The 24,010-nt window shown below is 44.2% G+C and overlaps 1 protein-coding gene across 7 annotated transcripts; it reads left to right on the top strand.

The window, feature by feature from the left end:
• The first annotated feature begins 359 nt into the window (after positions 1-359).
• On the top strand, positions 360-24,010 carry nfyc (nuclear transcription factor Y, gamma). 7 transcript variants are annotated; one of them, XM_079997267.1, is made up of 11 exons: positions 360-426; positions 11,285-11,391; positions 11,576-11,644; positions 13,131-13,244; positions 15,592-15,687; positions 17,124-17,300; positions 20,790-20,858; positions 21,392-21,544; positions 21,939-22,043; positions 22,221-22,280; positions 22,594-24,010. In XM_079997267.1, the coding sequence occupies exons 2-11, from the start codon at positions 11,293-11,295 to the stop codon at positions 22,711-22,713; spliced, it is 1,062 nt and encodes a 353-aa protein (XP_079853393.1). In that variant the 5' UTR covers positions 360-426; positions 11,285-11,292; the 3' UTR covers positions 22,714-24,010. The 7 variants fall into 7 exon arrangements, with proteins under 7 accessions (XP_079853393.1, XP_079853389.1, XP_079853394.1 ...); XM_079997263.1 differs by having other exon boundaries at positions 11,573-11,644; XM_079997268.1 differs by lacking the exon at positions 360-426 and adding an exon at positions 3,885-3,961.

The raw sequence follows: 24,010 nt of genomic DNA, 5'->3' as shown, positions 1-24,010 counted from the left end.
GCGTAGATTTGCTGTCAAGTAAGTCCTGTAGAGTGATGCCGCGTTTCTTTAGCGTGCTCACATTTCAAAACGCAGCTATTTTATTTTATTTTTTGTGTGGTCATGATTTGTGAACGCGTTATTGGATTAATCTACCCTTGTTACTTGTTTAATACCAAAATAAAAACAGTTGGAGGAAGATGCGCCCCGCAATAACGAATGGATTTTGTGTACATTTTTGTGTACAATGGATTTGTGTTTCACGTGTCGCGGTGCGAAACGTTGCAGACGCGCTCGCTAACGTAAACGCTGACGTCAGCGCGTCCCCACCGCGTCCGCCCAAACCGTTTCCGGTTCGAATGGCAGCCATCTTGTTTCCCGTTGTTAGTGAAATAAATTAAATAATAGGCTGAGCCCGGACTTCCCTTCGAACCCGTAAAACAAAAAGTGAGTAAGACATCAGAATGCGTCTGTGTGCAAAAAAAAAACGTTTGCGGGGAAAAGCACCCTGCGTTGAGTGCGTGCGGCGGTCAACCGTCCGCCCGTTTCCATTCGCTCTTCTTGACCAATAGACTGTTGTTTTGGTAGACGAACATCGGCGCCATTTCCCTCCCCGCTCTCTGAGGCGCTTATTGGTGGCCCGCTGGAGGGATCAGAGGCGGCGGCGAACTGCCCGCGCTGCGTCCGCCATGTTGGCGCCCCTTTTGCGTGGTTGCTGCGGGGAGGTGACCGGCGCTCCTGGAGCCGGAATGGCGTCCGGTGGCAACGCGAACTTAGCCCCTAAAAACCTTGATTGGTGGAATCTAGTCCGGGGTTTGATTGGTCTGAGGGACAGATACAAACGTTGTCTTTATTGGTTAGGCCGCTTCTTCCACGGCTCCTTAAAGCTTTGCGAACTTTCGCGAGGCGACATTTACTCGGTGTCGGGCGGTGAATTCAACCGCGTCGACCGGAGTCGTCGGCGCTATAGCGGGGGCTAGGTTTCTCCGGCAGGCCAGCACTATGCTCTCTATGGGCCGGCCGAAAGGCGCACGCCAGCGTTGATACCGAAACGCTATTATAGCCGGGAAGCCACTGCAGGACGAATGTGTCCAAATGTGTCTGGGAGCGACTTAAAGTTTTACCGACGCGAGTGACTGGTCTCTTTCCCGTCCCCGCACCTCTGTGTCCCGGGTGAGAGACTGTGCCACATTGTGCTCATTCATAAGTGGAGTTGGCTGATCCAACCAGCAGGTTGTTTTTTGTTTTTTTTTACCCTTAAACCCGGTACTAAACGAAGACAAGCAGAGCGCCGTGGCTTTGGTAAAGTAATGCGAGGGTTTGGAGGAGAAGATTTGTCCGTCCAGCACTTTTTGGAAACACCGTTACACAGCTGATCACAAACCGGGGGCATAGAAACAAAGGTAACGCTTCATAAAAGCTTACCAAAGCCATTGAAGAAGTCGATAACATGCAGAGAAAAGCGAACACAGTAATTGACCAACCTATATATTTGAACAAAGACTACATAAAAGTAAAAAGCTTATCTAATTCATATATATATATATATATATATATATATATATATATATATATATATATATATATATATATATACTCACTCATATATATTGAATCCCCCCGGTATTATTCAAATGATATTCTGAAAGTCATTTTTAGTCAAGAAAATGGAGCACTCAAGATGAATTTTGCTAATGGCATTGACATTTGCCAGGGTTTTCACACGAAGCGAAGACGGCGTCGCCGTGTTTATTGTAAAACAGACGCAAATTTACAAAACATGAACTAATACCTATAATCCTTGGATACTCGCATAGCAAAGAGTAGGGTTACAAATTTTCCTTAATGTTCATATTCTGTAATTGAAAGTGGGAAATACACGTTGTTTTTTTTATTTCTCACTTTTGATAAATAAGGTTTATACTATTTTTTTGCCACAGTTTAAGTAAGGGTTACAGATAATTTGCCTTAAGTAATTCAGTTGTGGCAGCAAAACACAGATCATTTGACAGAACACTTTTTTTTAACTTGTTGGTAGATGTGCTAATTTGTCAGTTTACAAAGTTTCCTCGACCTGCTTTTCCTGTGTTACAATGCGGCCTCAATGAAACTTCGCTTTAAGCAGCATCATATTATACTTTAACTTAGTGTGGAAACCTTTTCAGGGATTTTGCATAGAATTTCGTTTAAAAAGGGGCAATTGCATTCAAGATGGCTAGAGCTCAGCTCATCCAGGTGGATGTGCAAGTGTGCATCTATTCTTTGTGTTTATATGTATGCGTACATGGTTTGGCCCGGCTGCACAAAGGGAGATCTTTTGCTGTGTGTGTCTTTGTAAAGCCAATACCCACCTCGTGTATGTTTATCTCTAAACAACGCCAGCAAGAGTAAACATGTCACTGCTACGGGTAGCACATGTCATGGGAAGGTCTTTTTTTTTTTTTTTTTTTGCACTGTGACCTTGCCAGGTGTCATCATGGAGGCTTTTGGGATAGCTTGACTACTCGTAGAGGGAGAGAGAGTGAACTGCTGGATAGATTAATCGTTGCGCAGCACTGCTCTGTAATCATTAACCAGCTAGCTACACAGTACCTGCTCTCGTTCCCCTGCTCTGTACAAAAATAGAAAAGGAAACATTTAGCCTTGTTTCTCTTGAGTCTCTTTCTCACTCGTCCTCCACTTGTTCCACCCCTCCCGTTCTGTTCCATTCAGCTCTCCTCTCTGTCCTTCTCCATCCTTCGGGTTCCCCTCCCCCTCTCGTTTGTTCATTGATGGAGCAGGTTTGTTCCCTCTCTCAGTACAGTGGGGATTTGCAGTAATATGCAGGATAAGCTTCAGGTCACTCCACCATCCTCTGCACCGGCTGCCAGCTAAAAGAGACTATTTTCAGTAAATAAACTTGTTCCAACATCTCTGTAATTTCTGTGACTTTATGACACAATATTTCTTGCATTATTGATACAGCCACTGGTGTAGTAAAAAATGATAGTTGTGCGCAGTAGCAGAAGTGCCCTACATTTGTTTTCCACTGTAAAGGTTAGGGCATCTGGTGTGCGTTTTTTCATAGCACATTTAAAGAGTAGCGATTCTAACAAGTCCATTATATGATATTGCTGACGTTTTATGGTGACATTTTAATTGTGGAAGTTGCTGTGAGTGTAGTCTTTGGGTTCAAGACAACAATGTCTTTGTGTACTCCTACTATTTTGGCCCATATCTCCTCAATCTTGTTTACCCACAAATAGCAGCCGAATTGAATAAACTCCTTTTTCCCTCTTCCTCAGCTGCTCGGCATTGTCAACTGATAAACATGATTTTTAAGCAAGGGCTGTGTAATGACCCAATTTCGCACAAATTCGTTTCTGTGAAAATTTGATTGACACAGCGATTTGGTTTTTCCATTGATTGATCTAATGATTCTGGCCCGTTGCATAACCAGCGATAATGTAGCCATGAGTGATGTGAAATGTTAAACAGCATCAGAAAGCTAATTAATATTCTAGTTGACAATAAATTACTATTGAGGCGGTTCTCTCCCTCTACTAGTTTACAATTAACCGGAATATTCATACAGCAGGAAGCCTTGCTAGAGGCTAGATGTTTGTGCTGTTTACCTATGACTCTGAGCAAGGATGAATGAGAGAGCAAGGACAAAATATGTGTGTGTATGCGTGTGCACGTATACTTGTGCGCATGTATGAGACAGCGGAGTCTGCCCAGTATGCCTTTGCACTTTAAATCATGTGGCTGCAACATGCGGCATCCATTTTGACACTTCTGCCAGCCAGTGAGGGACGGCGTGGCTGACTGCATCACCAGGCAATCGGCCTATGAGGGTGGAGTGGAGGCGGAACTGAGAGAGACATTTAGTTTGACATTGTAAATAAGCAGAGAGCAGTTGTCAGAGAGCAGCCTGTGGTTCCGTTCTTCTCCGTCCAGCCATGAGACGAGCAAGAGCAGCTAGAGGACAAACCATGCCGAGGCAAGCCACCTTCAACACCTTCTCACCTACACTCTTAAACGCTTTCCACAACTTTTTCTGCTCTTTTTTCTGCATTTTACTCGGTTCGCTCTCTTCCTCTTTTCTTTTCCCTGACCCCTATCCTGCAGCTCAAGGTAACTTAGAACAGGAAGTTGTCTGTCGGTGGAAGGGGGCTGAAGGGAGGAAAGGGGCGGAGCAAGTTAGAGATGAGCGACTGCTGTGCCAGCAAATGGGACAAGAGGACCTTTACGTGTCATTGGCAGTGTGTGTCAGTGTGGGCTGGGTACGAGCCTGAGGCGGGGTTTGAGTATCATGTAGCAAGCTAGATTGATTACTCTTCAATGTTAAAGGGGTAGGAGGCTGGATGAGATTTTTTTTTTTTTTTCTCCGGGACTCAAGAGTGCCACTCTGCTGCTTTGCTGGTTTTCAAATCACTCCTCCAGCCTGCTACAGTGTGCTGAGACAGTGTGCTGGAAGACGAGCATGAGGCTGACCTTTAAGAGTTTTAAGACAGAGGAAGACAGAGGCTTATGTGTGGGAGAAGTTGAGAGGAGCTGAAAACTGGAGAGTGAGAGGTGTTGTTTGAAACAGACGGAGGTTAGGGTTGTAGGAGACAGGGCAATGTGTGAAGGGGGAGTGAGAGAGAATAGGGGGGAGGGGTACAAGAAGAGGGACTTGCTCTTCTCTGAGCTGCTTTTTTTTTTTTTAAAGGCTGCCAGAGTGCCTTTTGTTTGGTCGCTGGGGGGGACTGGAGGAAGTAGAGGAAGGCTGGAGTGACTTTTTCTGTCAGCCTCTTGTTTTTTCTTCTACTCTCAAGGAGACTTGTACCGCACTCTGTTTCTCTCTGTCCCACTCCAAAACAGCTGCCCGTTCACCATGAAGGGCACAGAGGTAAGTCTGACGGCAGAGATGGTTAGTTTTCTGCATCAATCATCACCTTTGTCCACTATTGTGCTATATCCCTCAGTTATCTTCTTCTATCTGCAGTGGTGAGATGCTCACTGTCCTGTAGAGCCCCCCCTTATCTCCCTCTCCTGTCACACGCGTGCGTGCGTGCGTGCGTGCGTGCGTGCGTGTGTGTGTGTGTCTTTGCGTCTTTGCTGCTCCATTCGTTGTCCTTCAAGCGTCACTTCAGCGGTGCAGCATTGGCATTTCACATTTATTTGTTTTGCAATCTGAAACTATCACAACTATCCATTAAGTAGGCGCAACGCAGTTTGAGTTGAATGACAGTGTAGTGGTTTTAAATTTGTCTTCTGTTTGCCAAAAGTATTTTGACTTTGGACTGTCTGTGGCGGTGTCACCGGCCTACGGTCTGTGCCACAGACACTGATGCTTGCTGCTAGCTTAACTATATATGATGATGGCACCTAGAGGGCCTAGAGGTCAGTGGCTGCATCAATTTAAGGTGCTGGTTTAAATTTGTCTTTCTTTCCCAGACGTCCTTGTTTACACCGGTTTAAGCACTAGGATAGCACAGAACTAGCACAGCACTGCATCTCTATCGGAAGGAGCTGGTTTGTTTGCTGGTGGACTCGCTTTCTGATTAGCTTTCCGTGTTGTTTTTGGTCTTTACACTGGGTCCTGGGGGCTGGAGGGGCAGCTGGCTGCATTGAATTCCATCCCTTCAGGTGTCAGACGCCCAGATGATACAGACTGTCAGCTTGTCAGCTTCAGGGATGGAGGGGGCTCCTGGTTTGATCTGATGTATTCTGATGGGATCTTAGGAGGGCTCCTCCTCTCTCACTTGCCTCTGACTCCTTTCCCCTTCGCTCCTTCCTAATTGAAAGTTTCCACTGGTGCCTCTGACAAAGCCAAGTCCCTTTGGGGAAAGAGTGAGTGAGATAGACTAAAAATAGCCCTCACCCTAACTTAAAGACTGTTGCTGCCAAATCTAAGGTTGGCTGCTTTCTGTATTATATTTGTGCATTATACTGCACTGTAGGCAACATATTAATACACAACAAACAAATACATATAGCAGAGCCTTCTAGCCGGTAGCTACGCAATGTGCAGTCGTTTGCCCTTGCTGCCCCATGTTTTTGTATGAATGCGGTGTCAGTGAGCGCTAGCACCCAGGGGGAGTTCACTGTGTTCCAGTGTGTGATATGCAGGTAGGTTTAAGCCCCGCCTCATTTGACGCTGGAGACTGGGCCTCACATTGGATGAAGGTCACAGGAATGTGATTGTCTCCCGCAGTCCCTCTGTTAGCACTCATAAGAGAGACGTGTGGGGATATGAGAGGACATGGAGAGAGATGCAAAAAGGGGGAAAACACTGTTGTTTTTTTTCTATGGGTATTATCAACACTTTCTAGAAAGTACATTGCTAAAATCACTGGGGTCACGAAGGTGCTGCATTGTAGGTGCAGCTCTCTCTCGCTCGCTCTCTCTCGCTCTTTCTCGCTCGCTCGCTCTCTCTCTCTCTCTCTCTCTCTCTCTCTCTCTCGCTCCCCAACCCCCCCCCCCTTGGTTTCTCTCTCCTCTGTTGAATGACCTTGGCAGATCAGTGACTAGCACTTCCTGGAGTTGGCTTGAAGCAGATCCAAGGGCAAAGTTTGCAGGGGCGTTCGGTTGTCTGGTTTACGCTCGGCCAAGACAAGGGCATGGCCTCGACGCAGGTCAAAGCCAGCGTAACATTAGTGCGCATGTACCTTTTTTTTAAGCACAAAAGCATCAGTGCCTTTTAAAGCAGAAAATCGCAAAGCATGGCCCTTGTGCGTGAGAACGTCACACAGGTTTCGGGCCGTGTGGTTAATATGTAATTCCTGTCTGAGAACTTCACTTCTTGTTTTTTTTTGTTTTGACAGAGTAGATCATTTACCCGTTACACTACATCTATGCCAAGATAATGTCTTTCCAGTGTATGTCCTATTTGAAGTTGGCTACGTACACTTGTGAATTGTAGTTGTTAATGATTTGTAAACTTATTTAGGACCATCGTATACAAAATCCTAGTTTGTTTTTGTCTCACATGTTTGTTACCAAGCTTGTTTTCATCCAACCTGTCCTGCTGTAGTTTTTAATATCAGTAATCCAAGGTTGTGTCCCTCGCTTTTTCACGCTGTTTAACAAAGTCTACTGGGGGGAAAACATTTTTTGACTTTGCCCTTGAATAATTTAAACCTTTAAGCAGAGGGTAGTTAGGCTTTTGCATTTTATGCTTTATGCACGCCAGCAAATGTTCTTGGTGCTAACCTGACCAACCTGACCTGTTTAACAACAATTTAAGACAACACATATTAATCCCCAGGCCGAATTAGAAATATTACCTTTTCTGAGGATAGGCCTATTTGCTGTTAGCTTTTAGTCCTTTGTTAGAACTCCATTCTACAAAGTCTTCAAAAGGTAAATGAAGACATGAGCAGTGAATGTATGCAGATGTTTACTCTTTGTGCGCTGAAGGTCCAGCCTTTATTTAGAGGTCACCTCAATGATGTTGTTGATGATAAAGAAACACAGAGGCTAACAAACTGGAAGGTCACGTTGAGGACGTACAAGCGGGAATATCTCTCATGTACTCTTTGTTGTTCATCTGCCCTTGCGCATATATTGTTTTGAAAGAGAAAATATAGGAGGTGCGCGGTGTTTGACACATCTGATTAATTTAGTTTTGAAAAGCTGACAATTAATAATTCCATATCGCCGTGATAAACTTATAGTTATGTCAGATGAAAGGAGGCAATTTACTTTGATGATGAAGACAGACATCTCCGAGACCTTTGGTAAATAAACGTCATGTAATCTTCCAGTATGACTTCTCCAGCTTAAACTGACATTTCTTCAGAACTCTGTGGTGGGATTAGACACCAGGACATTGTAAAGATGATCATGATCCATCACCAGTACAGATCACCTTGTTTTACATGAGTTTTCGTGTGTACCTCAGGTCCTTGTAGGTCAGAACTGCTTCAGTGTCAACTGTTAAGTCTTGCTTCACAAAACAAACCTGGGGTTCCTGTCTCACCCTAGCAACTATGCATAACTGATCCATAAACACTAAAGTGTTCTCTTGGTTAACTCATGAAGGCCTTTGATTGTACTCACAGTTTTGTCTCCTTACTGATAAATTACACCCAGCAACACAAATCGGTACCCACCCTCACCGTTATTAGAGTCTCCACCACCTGGGTGTAGGTGTGCACACACATTTTAACTGTCACAGAAACGGATAGATGACAGGTAAGTAGTGTGATGTCAGAGAGAGGTGCAGATGCCGTGCCCGGCCACGTGACTCGATTTGGAGGGGGGGGCTGGAGAAGGGGAGCTACAGGGCTGGGCCAGCAGAGCAACATTAGTGCTTATTCAGCTTCTGCAAGCTGCACAGCATTTACTTTCTGTGGGGGGGCGGGGCGTCAGCAAGGCAGATAAAGAGAGGGATGATAGATTGTATAGGAAGGCTTGAAGAGATGGGAAGAGATGTAGAATCTGGTGCAAAAGAAAGATGCTCAGTCAGATAGTGCTAACGATTCAGAGACGATGCATATACACACACACACACACACACACACACAACGAGAACGTAGTTTGCAGGAAACCTAACACCACCACCTCTCCGACCCACTGAAGGACAATAGAACCGCAGGGAAGAGCAGCGATGCACCGTGCAGGACAGCGCAGTGCACCCTTATATAGCTCAGCAGCTTAGCACAACTCAGCAGTGAAAAACAATCCCCGCCTTGGCCAAAACAACACACCTTAGTGTACAGGCTGTGGGCTGTACCTGTGCAGCAGGCTGTAATGTCTGCATATATCAAACTCTTTAGCCTCAAACCTATTTCCACCCTTGACATTCATCGGTTATCAGCATTATTTCCAATGCTAGGCCCTTGTATTTCTGGCTCCCAAGTCCTGCAGTGCAGGGTTTCCATTGAGAAGTTCTGAGAAACAATATTAATATAGGTAGAAGACAATAGCTGGAGGTCTTCTGTGCTGTGGCCCCGGCCATCTCTATCTGCGATCACACACATCTTTTATTCTGTCTCTGTAACACTCCTCAACAGAGTTGACCTATCGTTTCTTCTTTCTCCAATGTTTCAATTTACTCCTTCACTTCCTCAAACCCCCACTGACAGTCACAGGGAACAGTTTAGGCCTGTGTGCTTAGGTTGAAGGTTGTGGGTTCAAAAGAGAGTGTGTGTGTGTGTGTGTGTGTGTGTGTGTGTGTGTGTGTGTGTGTGTGTGTGTGTGTGTGTGTGTGTGTGTGTGTGTGTGTGTGTGTGTTGAGGTTTCTTGAATTTAAAAAAACTCCTGGTGTGTGTGATCACTCTACCTTCTTCTGTTTCCTCCAGGCAACTGCACTGTTGCCATGGTAATTAGCCTGATGGTTATTTGTAATGGTGTTAAGTGAACTGCCTTTACTTTATGACAGCTTAAGTCTTATGAGGCTACCAATTAGAGAGCGCCACATGATCTTGCAGTGTGTGCACATACACATGCATGCACAATCACAACCACACACCTCTGTAAATATATCACAAGATCAACTGCTGATGTTGGAAATAAAATCTTATTCAGACCAAAGACCAAACAACTCTTGAACCCAATCTTACCTTTTGGCTTTTGGTCTTTTTTTGTTTATTGTTGAAGTTTTTTTGTTTGTGTAATCTGTTTGTTCAACCTCCACATTATTGCTCAGTTAAGGGAAAAACAACAGAGATAGTGGATACGCTGAGAGAAGCTGACGCCCTGAACCGAGGGAAGAAAACCAAATGTCCCATCAGTCATTTCACAACAGTCAGTGACTGCATGATTTCCATCAACCTTGAAATGCAACTGGACACTGGAGCGACAGATAGATGTTACCAAGGTCAATCACTGGCCCTGCATGCGACCAGAGGCCACATTGATTTAATCCAACCCCCACTGCCATTTTGTGATATTGATTTGGGCTACTTTCACTTGCAAAGTGATAGTGCAGTGACAGTACGGGATGCACCAGTGCCTCTTCTGTATGTGCTTAGTAGCTGTTGAAAACTAACTGCGATGATGAGTCCAGAATATACCGTCAGAATCTGACACAATATCAAACTATTTACAGGATTAAATTACACCAACTACACAATTATCGATTCCATTGTTGTCTTACATTTATGTTTTATTAGATGAGAACTAGGAACTGAAGCCCAGTAAGCTGCAAGTGACCGTACCGGGGTAGCGCATCATGCAATGCAGCATTTGAGAGGCTGTGTTTGGTTTTGCATTGGTCTGTCATCTAGACTGGAGCTGGAGCCCAGCGTGAAGAAAGAGAGAAAAGAAATAAGGGAGCCTCCTAGTTCTGTGTCTTCAAGTATTACTCTCTGTCTTCACCCCCCCCCCCCCCCCCCCCCCCTTGTATTTGACCCACATAGCTGCTTTGCACGGCAGTCAGACTGAGGCCCTGTCAGGTCTCGCCTCCACTATTAAAGCCTTTGGCAGAGTGTTGGATTAATGCTGAACTGCACGGCACACCCCAATACCCCCCCCCCCCCCCCCCCCCCCACACACACACACACAGTTGTTATTCAGTACCTCCCGATACTCATCTCTTGTTTTCTTTGCTACTTCTGTCCATTCTTTCCAGAAAGGTAGCACACACACACACTTGAGTGTTAAGGGAGAGTAAGCGTGCTAACCAGCCCTGCACTGCTTGCTCAGACAAGCAGGCCAATATTCCCCCAACAGATTCCTGACATGCCATAGTAACCTGCTGGGTCCTATTTCAAATTCTTCGAGCCCCTTGAAGAAGCACCGGCTTTTATGTACTCCATGTGCGTGTATTTTGATGACAAATGAGGAATTATAATAGGCTAAATGCTGCCTTGCTATTATCTTTTTTGTTTATTGCATCTGTCATTTAATGGTTTACAGCTGATTGGAGAGTTTTTTTTAAAGCTATTCTTAGATGCATATAGCCTCTCCTTGCTTTCCCCTGGCCTCACCATTGTCCTCGGCCCGCAGGGTCACCAACAACACTGCAGCAGCAACTTTAGTCTCACATGACACGCTTGTGTTGCAGAGTGGCTGCTGCTTGCTGTTGAAGGTGATGGAGCCATTTACAATCAGGCAGCGTGCAGCCTGTCTGTTTCTCTGTCACGATGCATGTCAACATCCCACAAGCACAGGAATACAGCGACGGCTGGGCCTTATTATAGTTTTCACTGTATTCTAATTCTAGGCTCTGATTAGTGATGTGGTTCTTCGGGTAGCAGAAACCTGGACTATAAGTGAAATGGCATTCATGTTTTGCTACTTAGAGAATGTTCTGTTCTGCTTGTCTTATGCTAGCCCAATTCAATATGAAAAACTAATGTTTGGCACCCCGCCACCCCCATCCCTCTATTAGCATAAAGGATGTCAGCCGATGCATTTGGAGCAGGGGGCAGCGATGCCCAGCAGACCCTGCAGTCCTTCTGGCCCCGTGTCATGGAGGAGATCAGGAGCCTCACTGTGGTACACACACACACACACACACACACACACACACACGCACACACACACAGAGTAAAGGGTAAAGGTTCAGGACTTGTTTTCATGAGTTATCACAACTCGGCACAAACACATCAATAACATTACACTTGTTTTCCTACTCTTGTGTGCGCGCCCCATTTAATCCCCCATGGCTGTGTTTCAGAAGGATTTCCGTGTGCAGGAGCTGCCACTGGCCCGAATCAAAAAAATTATGAAGCTCGATGAAGACGTCAAGGTAGGAGAAGAGCACAAGCCCCTACAAATGACCGAAATGTTATCTTATTTATATGACTGGACCTGCTTATATATATATCTAGGTAGCTAGATTGAAGACACTCATCGGCATGTGAACAAAAGGCCAGAGAGTGTTGACCAAGGGCCAGCGCTCTGAATGTACAGTCTTGGGTCATGCTCTGTCATGTCATGGTTAAAAGTGCTGGCTAAGCCTTGTTAGTTTAGTGGCTAATTTGAACCTGCTACTTAGTAAGGGTCAGGTGAAGGTAAGACCTATAAAAGAAAAGGCCTTTACATATGACCAGTTGATGGTCATTGTGGCGCTGCCATAAAAAAAGCATTGTTTAGTAAAATTATGGCAAAATTATGGCAATATAGTGAAGGGCATATTATGGAAGAATGTATCACGACCAAATAAGATGACACATCATATCAAATGCATCACAATATCTGTTGATGAAGCCTTTTGTTAAACAACCCAGCCCAAATTATGTCTCACCAAATCTTTTTTGTCTCAAAAGTTCCTCAAATATTTCAGACTTCCTGTCATGACAAATTAGTGTAATTTGGTCATATCAAAAAAGTATCACAATTTGAAAAAAGTATTTTCTGCATGATACTGAAAGACAGAAAACAATATTGAATTATCACCGCACATTTTGGCAATGCATTAAAACACATTAAGAGCCAGTGATTCAAAAAAAAAAAAGTTCCAGCCTAACTTTTCCACTGAGTTATTGAGAAGTCAGGATCCTGTTCTAATTGCAGTCAATGTGTTAATTTGAAATTACTGAAAGCCTGGACGACTTTCTTCACAATGTCCACCATCCAATCTCTAGAACTCAAAACAGTTTAATAATATGCAATAGTGTAATATGTCATTAGCACTTATGTAGACAATTAAAGGACACAAAGCAGTGGTTTTTCATCAGAGAAGATTATCAGGCCGAGCTATTACAGAGTGCGTTCGCAGCCGCTATATAACTTCTCGTTAACGGTGTCCATCTGGTAAAGAGCAGCTTAAAGAGGTAAAGAGATCAAGGACTTGTGCATATGTAAAAACAAGACCCTGCTGTCTTGACGCTGCATGTGTGAGAGTATGTGCTTGTGTTATTGAGGAGGAAGGAAAGTATGTACTCCATCCAAGACAAACAAAGCAATTTATTATGATGATACAGAGTGGTGGAAAGAATTTAAAGTTAAACAGTGACATTGTTTTTAGAGTCAAGGTAAGACATTACATGAAAAATAATTACAACAAATCCATGTTAACGTGTTGTTCATCTAGAGAATCTTAGAGTTTAAATATTGGTCAGATTGGTGATTACTACAGTAGGTAGTATTTAATTCTTAACTATCCATTCATAAATGTGTATTATGTGTGTAACAGAGTGTATTACATTGATATTTGAATTCAACTGAGGCAACATTTAAAATATAAATAGTAGATGCCCTGACAATGTCTCACCTTTATTTTCCTCCTCCAGATGATCAGCGCTGAAGCCCCGGTCCTTTTTGCCAAGGCAGCCCAGATCTTCATCACAGAGCTCACCCTCAGAGCCTGGATACACACTGAGGACAACAAGAGACGCACACTGCAGGTCAGCACACACACACACACACACACAAACACACAAACTGCGCTCAGTCCTTAATGCTCTGCACCATTCACAATTTCATGCGGACTATCACCTCTCGACTTACTGTTTTGCTTAATTATGGCTGGGTGATATTGAAAAAATCTAATCAAGCAATATTTTTGACCAATATCAATATTTTGGGGATGACAATTAGTGCTTTCATGAGATATTTACACACAATATTTGAGAACCAATCATTGGTGATGTGGGAATTACCAAAACTATTATGACACAAAGTTGTGTTTCTTTACTGTAATGCAACCTTAAAGACCACATTTAACTATATCACAATATTACACTTTGCCAAAAGCCCAGACGATACTGAACCTCATATCAGCATATCCATGTTATATCGATATATCACCGATATATTGGCTACATTATATACTGTATACATGCAAGCACGCAAGCACGCACACACACACACACACACACACACACACACACACACACACACACACACACACACACACACACACACACACACAAGCAGAGCGCCAGCCTGTGAGTGAGTTTGTAGAAAGCTAAGACCTCATACCAGCATCCTCTTGAGGACCTCCTTTCTGTTTAATTCTCTCGCTCTCCTTCTGCTATGAAAGCAAATCCGGGCGAGCACTGGTGACCCACTGTTCCCTCCAGTGCCTTTTTGTCTTTTCCCTCGTCCCCCAGCTGAGCAGCGTGGATCCTGGGAGGAAGCTAAGGGCTCGACACACCTGGATGTCAAGAGGGGAATGCTGCGGTGCAGAACATTAAAGCGCTAAAGTCCACTTCAGCCGTTCACATAACTTTAAGAGATTAGCTGTGTGTGTGTGTGTGTGTGTGTGTGTGTGTGTGTGTGTGTGTGTGTGTGTGTGTGTGTGTGTGTGTGTGTGTGTGTGTGTGTGTGTGTGTGTGTGTGTGTGTGTGTGTTAAAATAGTAGTTTAAAAATGCCTTTACTTGGCTGATGGTCACGTCTCCTTCCCAGAGTCCTCGATTTTTAGAGTGAAACATCTGCAAGTGGAAATGGGCACCAGGTGCTTTAAATACAATCCCAATTTTGGGACGTCCTGGTGGCTCAACCGTTTAGAGTGCGTACCATGTAGGCAAAAAGCCTGTGGCAAGCCGGTTTAGAATCAAGCCTGTGGTCATCTGCTGTGTGTTTCTCCCACTCTTTACCCTCACATTTCCTATTTATCTCCACCGTTCCCTCCCAAAAAAATAGAATCCAAATTTTCTTCACATGTTGATAACATCTTAACGACACAGATCGAGTGTGAGGTGTGTCTGTGTGACGAGTGTGACGCATGTGCGCCCCCCACACACACACACACACACGCATGCGCAATAAAGCCCTGGCCCTATTGTGCCAAGGGAACGCTGATTAGGTGCCATGGCAACGCTCATCAATAGAAAAAGTGTGGATGTGACCTGGTGTTACTAGACATAATCAAGTGCCTATAAATATCCTGTGATGTAGGGAGAGCCACAATGGGGGGTCCTGACTGCTAATATCCTGTGGAAAATTCCACAGAGACAGCACTCGTGGGGGGGGGTGGTACTATGGCAACAGAGCTTGTTACTGAGCGGAGACACGTCACTCTCCACTACTGTACTGTATCTTGTACCCTCGGTTGCGGTATTAATGGTTGCCATTCACTTTCACTTGAATTTGGTGTAAATAATACTTGACATGTTTTCAAAGTTTTGGGAAGTTAATATAATCGTGCGCTTGTGATTAGAGATTTGGAAGCAGCAAATAAAATTCACAACTATGAATGTAGATCCACAGATGCACGCTGTTGTATCTCACAAGTATGAAACTTGTTTTGTGAGTCACATATAAGCTTTTGTGCATTTCTCAATCTAACGAACCAATGTGGAGACTGCTTTTTTTGCACTGATATTCCATGAGAATTGTGGTGTATGATGATAACCAATCAACCGGCACCATAATTAGCATGTGACCTCATTGTTGGCTTTACAAAAAGTTAACCTAAAAGGTAGTAGAAAACAGGTGTGAGTAGTATTTCTGCTAAATACGATTTTTAAGTCTGACATTATTGTCAAAAGTTACAAAAAAAGTCCTTTACGTGGCATGTTTCCTCTTTAATTTCAGTTGGTTTCTCAGAGTGGTTTGCCATTCCAGTTTAACTTTGAATCTGACTTTGATTCCTTAAATCTCATGTGGTTATTTTGGGAAGGGCTGCGTCCAGAACGGCAAATGGTCAAGGCTATATTTAGGGAACTACACATGTTGAATTTTCAAGCATTGTTCAACTCTGAAAACTTCACTCACCCCTCTTCCTCTCCCCCCTTGTTTGCTTACAGAAGAATGATATCGCCATGGCAATCACAAAGTTTGACCAGTTTGACTTCCTGATTGACATCGTGCCTCGGGATGAATTGAAGCCCCCAAAACGGCAGGTGGGTAAACGCACAAACAGTACTGACAGGATATTGTGTTGCCACAGGTGTATTACCCCCAGAACAGCAGCTTGGACAGAACATTAGGTGCTGTTTCCTGAATGGCAGCCTGGAGGCGCTGTAAACATCCTTGACTGGAAGCTGAGTTTTTGGCATTGAGGGCTTTCAGTCGGATGTTTGCAGCGTCTTGTTGCCCCAACAACCTGCCAGTAGCCCTCAACCATATAGACCATTCATCCACACTAAACCCTGTCCTCACACAGTGTTTACCATTAAAAGCCCCCAACAAGTGACTTTCTAGATTCATTCTACAAGGCTTTTCTTGGCTTTTTCCTCGGTAGCAAATCCTAAAATCTAGAATGTTCGACCACAGAAGAAGAGTGTGCTGAAGGCATCGACAAGGAGATCGTCTCCAGAAGTGTAAACATCCTACACTCTCAGCTGTGTCCTGATGGAGCTGGGAGAGGGGTGTTTATGCTTCTTGGGATGGAGAAGCAACGACAATATGGCCTCTGGGCAGCTTTGAAGCACAGTGGCAGGAAGTCACAGCTCAACTGTAAGTTATGGAAAGCGTCCTCCAAACCGACAACATTTGAAAAACGGAAGCATCACTTCGTATTTTCTTTAACTGCATGCTGCAGCCCTACCAGCCTCAGAAACCATCACCTTCCGGTTGGGAATGTCTACTTTTTTCCATCGGAAATACGCTTAAATGTCCCTAGGAATAGGTCAGCACACCGTTCACTTATAAGGTGCCGCATGTTGAAAATATTGTCGCATCACTAGCATTATATTTCGTTTTAATGATACTATACTCACAAAAGGATAGTATACTTACAGAATTAAAGCTTAGCCGTAGGGATTCTTTAATTTACTCTTAGTTTCTTTTGGTCATTCAAACTTTTGACAGCTTGCAAGAAGTTGGTTTTAGTTTGGTAATCACTGAGGTTGGAAATACTAGACTCTCTCCTAGGTTGATTTATAAGTCCCCATTTTGGGGACTAAACTAGAAAGAATTTTATTCGTGCAATGTCTGATCGTACTTCAAGGTCCAGCTTTGACAGACCAACATGTTGTTTCTTGACGCGAAAGTTGGGTGGACTAAAAAAAATAACATATCCCACCATGTTTAGCCTTCTAGGGAGCCTGAAGCCTCTGACCACTGCGGCGCTCAGGGATTTTTAACTAGTAATGGATCTGGGGTCCAGATTACATTACTCATCCGAGGCCCATCACTTATTTATCAGAGCTGGTCTCCTCTATGGTTACACCTGCAACAATAATTCATGGAGATGTAATGCACTGATAGGCCTCTTGTGTGTGTGTGTGTGTGTGTGTGTGTGTGTGTGTGTGTGTGTGTGTGTGTGTGTGTGTGTGTGTGTGTGTGTGTGTGTGTGTGTGTGTGTGTGTGTGTGTGTGTGTGTGTGTGTCCACAGGAGGAGGTGCGTCAGTCGGTTGCTCCAGCGGAGCCGGTCCAGTACTACTTCACGCTGGCCCAGCAGCCCGGGACCGTGCAGGTCCAGGGCCAGCAGCAGGGCCAGCAGGCCGGTGCGCAGACCACCACCACTATCCAGCCGGGACAGATCATCATCGCACAGCCTCAGCAAGGACAGGTAATGATGCCCCGCACACATCCAGGGTTCTGGATGTGTTCCACTATATTTCAAAGCAAACATCTACTTTTTTTTTTTTAAATCAGGAATTATATCTGTAAATTACCATGACGCCACCTATACTATATATTTTTATAAATTGTAATCAGTATATACGTGGGCACATACACCGCGTTCCAAATTATTATGCAAATTGGATTTAAGTGTAATAAACATTACATTTTTTGTTTTTCAATTAAACTCATGGATGGTATTGTGTCTCAGGGCTCTTTGGATCACTGAAATCAGTCTCAGACACCTGTGATAATTAGTTTGCCAGGTGAGCCCAATTAAAGGAAAACTACTTAAGAAGGATGTTCCACATTATTAAGCAGGCCACAGCTTTCAAGCAATATGGGAAAGACAAAGGATCTCTCTGCTGCCGAAAAGCCTCAAATAGTGCAATGCCTTGGACAAGGTATGAAAACATTAGATATTTCACGAAAACCTAAGCGTGATCATCGTACTGTGAAGAGATTTGTGGCTGATTCAGAGCACAGATGGGTTCGTGCAAATAAAGGCAAAATGACGAAGGTTTCTGCCAGACAAGTTCAAGGTCAAGAGATTATTTGTCACATACATATACAGACAAATTCATGGGATTAAGAGAGCAGCTGCTAAAATGCCGTTACAAAGCAGCAAACAGGTATTTGAAGCTGCTGGTGCCTGTGGAGTCCCACGAACCTCAAGGTGTAGGATCCTCCAGAGGCAGTTGTGCATAAACCAACTATTGGGCCACACCTAACAAACGCTCACAAGCAGAAACGGTTGCAGGGGGCCCAGAAATAGACTCATTTTCAAACAGTCTTGTTTACTGATGAGTGCCGTGCAACCCTGGATGGTCCAGATGGATGGAGTAGTGGATGGTTTGTGGATGGCCACCGTGTCATCACAGCAGCTCTGGGAGGCTATTCTGACATCCTGCAAAGAAATTCAAGCAGAAACTCTTCAAAAACTCACAAGTTCAATGGATGCAAGAATTGTGAAGGTGATATCGAAGAAGGGGTCCTATGTTAACATGTAACTTGGCCTGTTAAGATGTTATGATTGAAATAGCTTTTGATTTCAGTAAATATGACCTCCTAATGCTGCAAATTCAACAAATGACCATTTTCAGTTCTTTACAACCTATAAAATGTTTTGAAACTCTGTTGTGCATAATAATTTGGAACGTGGTGTAAAGGTACAGTGGGCACTTTATGGCATATTAGGTTTGTACTTTTACCTCAGTAAAAGCTCTGAGTACTTCTTCCACAAAGGGCAGTTCATAAATAAACTTGGGTTATCTTCTCTAAATGAAACAAGCCTGTTATTAAGGCGTACAACACACTAGATCACCAGCGTTCCCACAGTTTTCTATCTTTCTTCCCTCCGCCCGGTTCTGTGAAGTCTGCTGTAAAAGGCTTGTTTCTTGGGTAGAACATTTGGCTTCATTGATATTAGTCTCAGCGCACATCAAAGAACAGGATTCTCTTCCTCCGGCTGAAGTAACAAATCCAAGGAACACACCCAGCACTCATAACCATGAAGCAGACACGCCTATCCTTAGAGCTCTTTCTGCAGTAATGTATTTGATCTGCACACAGCATAAGCCATAGCTGTCCTCCCTTTTTGGGTGTCACAATGATGAAGTTTTAGTTGAGGATTGATTGTCATGCAAATAATTGCAATAACAATTGAATCGTCTTTTTTGTTTGTTATGCCACTATATTATTATAAGCCTATGAATGAACAGCCATTTATTGACTAGGAACATCTGAACACGAACAAAATAATCAGGTCGACAGTTAATTTGTCTCAACCCAACTGATGGCAATGAAAATGTACCAAAGTCACATTTTATTCACTGCAATGTTGGAACACTGGCTAAAATTTCCTTGAAATTTGGATGAAAACATTTGATTGTGTCATCTGACGATTTTACAACTTGATCACGGTCAACTCCAACTGTGGTCAATTACGATCCTGTGATTATGTAACACTTGTGACACCTCTAGTTCCCCGTCCAACTCTCAGTGAAACAAACACGCACGCTGTGTGTGTTCTGTGCTGAAGTGTACAGTGTAGATTCCCTCTCAGGCTCTTGGACGCTGTTAGTAAAAACAATCACAGACATAAACAAGTCATTATTGTAGTGCATCTTCTTCAGCCATCTACTGTGTCTTCATCTGGAGCTTCCCCTGTGACTCTATGTGATCTCTCCTCCCTTCCGTCTCTGTGGTTTTTTTTCATCTTGTGGTGTTTTGTGTGGCTTCGGCAGGCTTCCTTTACCTCAGACGCCATGCTGCTTCCGGCCCACCCGTTCCTCAACTAAACTTTTTCGACACAGTTTCTTGACCTTTTTTATTTTAAACGATAAATGAATCAAGTCCTGTTAACTCACATCTTAAGTCTACGGTCTCAGTCTGAGTTTTTGGCTTTACATCTCCACTCTCCCATGTCCCGACAGTTTAGTCTATTTTCCAGGATCCCTTTCCGAAGTGCTTACTAATAGACAGGAAAAATTCATTTTCCATAAAGCACCTGCTATCGAGTCGGCAGCACATCTGTAAAAAAAGCATTAAGGCATTTTGGGAGAGTTGTGTTAAGTGGCAATAGTCATTTGTTGGAAAGGGGGGGGGGGTAGTATAAAGAAGAAGAATCTTTATTCGTCACACAACACACCACTTCAACACATGCACACACACACACACATGCTTTGGATGGTGGCCAGTGTAATGGCTCCCCTGCATTTGACCCATCCTGGCTTGTCCTTCCTCCGGGGGGCAGCGGGCAGTATTCAGTGACGCGCCCGGGGACCTGGTTCCATATGTCCACCGCTGGTCAGACAATGATGTGTGCATGTTTTTGGTGGAGGTCCTTACTGATGTTACATGGAGGAAACCCCATGTGAGCACGTGGAGAACATGCAAACTCCACACAGAAAGGCCCCTTATTGGGAGATAACCCGCCGGAGCACGGTGCCAACAGCACCCCAGGAATCGAACCTAGGCCCATCTTACTGTGAGGCAGCAGTGCAATGCACTGTGCCACATGGGAATTGTGTGTGTATTTACGTGTGGGTGTGTCTGTGTGTGTGCGCCAACCACTTTTAGGGTAGTCACTGTTGTGCCAGTTCTGTATTTTCATCCTGAGGTCAACAAATCCCCAACTTTTAGTCATTATGAAACTGCCATTTGTGTTTCTCTCAATTCGCCTAAACCTTACATAACATAGGTACATTTTAATAAGGTTTTCAGAACTACTAGAGGGTTACATTATTCAACTTAAAATTTGTGTTTTTTCTTTTACATTTGCTTTGATGTAATTGGCTGCTTACATCTGCATCTGCTGCAGCTTTTGTGCGCCATATTCTCCACCTGTGCTTGCGTTCATGTAATAAGCTGTTGCACTTTGTTTCTCCCTCTTTCCTCCTCCTTCTCCTTGATGCCGTTCTCCATCGGCCTTCAGGTGCTGCAAGGTGCCACCATGCAGCAATTACAGCAGGTGCAGGTGCAGTCACAGGGCACACCCATTACGGTAAACACACACACACAAATACATATGCCCCTACCCACACACACACACACACACACACACACACACACACACACACACACACACACACACACACTTCCACTCAGCTCACACAAAGCGAGCCCCGATCAGCCCTGCTCTCTACTTGGTGGTGATGAGAGTTTAATCCGGCAGCCGGCGGTTTCTCTTGTATCTGTTGTCGGCTCAGTGTCAGGGCTCCTCTAGCTCCCGCTCAGGTGGCCCTGTGTCTGCTCACGGACAAGCGCACCATGAGATCAGGTGGCTCTTCCTGGACATATTGTCTGACAGGCAAAAAACACACACTGTGTGTCTTCACTGTAATCTTCCATCTACAAGATGGCTGAACAGGCTCTGGCTTAATAAAGTGACTGATTCCTTTTTTTTCTTCCCGTTGTCAATCATAAGCTACTTGTTGCACGGCACTTTAAGATTGAACCCTGAAAGTCTTTCTCATTCTCTCTCTCTCTCTCTCTCTCACTCACTCTCTCCCTCTCTGTTCATCTTCCCCGTGGCAGAGTGCGCCAATGACCATGCAGGTGGGTGACGGCCAGCAGGTTCAGATCGTCCAGGCAGCGCAGGGCCAGGTGCAGAGCGCTCAGGCCCAGGGCCAGACCATGCAGGTCATGCAGCAGATCATCACTAACACCGGAGAGATCCAACAGATCCCTGTGAGTGCGCATGGAAGTAGAAAAAAGACTGAAGTGAATGATGGGTGGATGTTTGATTGCAAGAGCTGAAGATTGAGTGAAAGGTCAGGAGGTCTGAGGATCATAAGTTCTGGTTTGGGGTTCATTTTTGCACAGGACACGTTTGGTTTGTCACAAATGTTTAATTTTGTCTTGGTAATGTGCACAGATTTGGTCTCTTCAGTAAATTTCATGTTAGTTATTCGTTAAACCAATCATAAATCACAAGATTATGGAAGTTGGCAATAAACCAGGGGTGAGTAAATGTTTCTCCCGGATGTCGGCAGATGCAGTGAAATGGCCGTGACCTTAGTGTTCTCCAAATGACCTTTCACTGTGCTGGCTTCTGTCTCCCCCTTGTGGCGTGTGTTTGCAGGTGCAGCTCAACACAGGCCAGCTGCAGTACATTCGCCTGGCCCAGCCTGTCTCTGGAACACAGGTGGTGCAGGGACAGATCCAGACGCTCACTAATACCCAGCAGGTAACAGCATTACAACAATAATGATCCCGTTATGTTTGATCCCACCTGATCTCAGAAGCTTTAAATGGCTACACATGATTCTTTATTAATGTACTTGTATAGTTCTGTCATCTCATGCCAAAGTTTAATATTGTTAAATTGTGATGAGTGACTGAGTTTTTTGCCCCTGCTATTCAGATCACGCAGGCAGAGGTACAGCAAGGCCAGCAGCAGTTCAACCAGTTTACCGATGGACAGGTAACAGACATAATTTAAATGTGGAGAGAATAGCTTTAAAATTTGTCCAGCTCATATTAGGGTTTGGCGAATTATCAAAATAACATGATATGGCCAGCCTATCGTTAATCGCGAAATAGTTGTCTTTAACACTGCATTATACTAAAGCAATGTCATTTTCTGAACTTCCTACACTGTTCAAGCTGTTCTAACCAGTGCTTTTCAACTAGTTTTGGAGTGGTCAAGACAAATCCAGCTACAACTCACTCACTCAGGCGTACGTTTTCTCGCGCTTTCTTATACTTACACTGGTCTCTTCCCCTCCGTTCCACAGCAGTTGTATCAGATTCAGCAGGTGACGATGCCGGCGGGTCAGGAACTGACCCAGCCCATGTTCATCCAATCCACCAATCAGACGGTTGACGGTCAGGTCACGCAGGTCAGCACAGACTGAACTTTGGAAACAGCTGCCAGCTGATGTGAGGCTGACAGTCCACTCGACCCCCCCCTCCTGGCCGCGCTCAACGCTCGACAACCTTCATTGAAAATAGTTTTCTTTTCCCTTTGTCTTGTACATACAATGGACCGGTTCGCTATCATCACACACATTTTTGTAATAATACGCAAAAAAGATTGCAACACTGGGTCAAAACGCCAAAGGGAAAAGACAGGACTTCATCTGGATCCCACAATGCAACATTGCATTCATGCAGACACACCCAGTTGTTTTCTTTTTGTTTGTTTTTTATTCCATAGGTGTGGGTCAGCCATATAGTGCACCCCATCCAGTTCTCTTATGTTCCAGCCTCATATTTATGCACCCGGTCCCTGAAACGATCCCTCCAGAGCCCAAATCAGTCTCTCAACTCTGCTCTTACTATCGTCTCCGCCACACCTCTCCTCTTAATTCGTACCAGACTTTAGGATGGAGACCGAACGGCTCTGTTCCGTATTGCTGCCTGAGTGATGTTCCTTATCCAGGGAGCCGCAAGACTCCAGGCACATAAGGAAGGACTTGAAATCAACCTTCCTTTTTAGTTTGTTTTTGTTTTTTGTTTTTTTTTTACTTGCTGTAAGGTGCATAGAGAGAACTTAGATCATATTTAATGTGTAATTATTTGACGATACAAAGCCATATACAACACACCATCATTTCACAGGAACTAGTGGAGATGCCAGCAGAGAGTAAAGGTCAATGATGTTGTGATGTGATTCTTAGTTGTTACACAGATTGTGGGACATGCAACCATGGAGTAAGAGCTTTACAGTACGTCGTGTGTGTGTGTGTGTGTGTGTGTGTGTGTGTGTGTGTGTGTGTGTGTGTGTGTGTGTGTGTGTGTGTGTGTGTGTGTGTGTGTGTGTGTGTGTGTGTGTGTGTGTGTGTGTGTGTGTGTACACTAGCCTCTGCCACCACACTAGGATTAGTTCATGTCTGTCATCTTTTTTGGCAGTCCTCTCCTCTGTTTCTGCTCCACTCTCCATTCTGTCGGGTCGACTTGGTATCCTGTGTCCAGGTTTGACTCTCTCTGGAGCAGACGTGCCCCTTTTTATAGAACTCTCTTTTCAGCACATTATTTCACCTTATTGTGTACAGTAATGATCATTATGAATGTTCTTTTTTTTTTTTTTTGCATGTAGTTTAAACTGCCAGCATGATATGCAATAGATGGGTACAATTTTTTATTTTTGATGTTCCTTTTTTGTAAACAGACTTTGTTTGTGAGAAAAAATAAATAAAAACCATAACGTAT

Source organism: Zeus faber (assembly GCF_960531495.2).
Source record: "Zeus faber genome assembly, chromosome: 1".
NCBI classification, from domain to species: domain Eukaryota; kingdom Metazoa; phylum Chordata; class Actinopteri; order Zeiformes; family Zeidae; genus Zeus; species Zeus faber.
The sequence above is the reverse complement of the archived record's forward strand: the minus strand, read 5'-3'. Positions and strand labels throughout refer to the sequence as shown.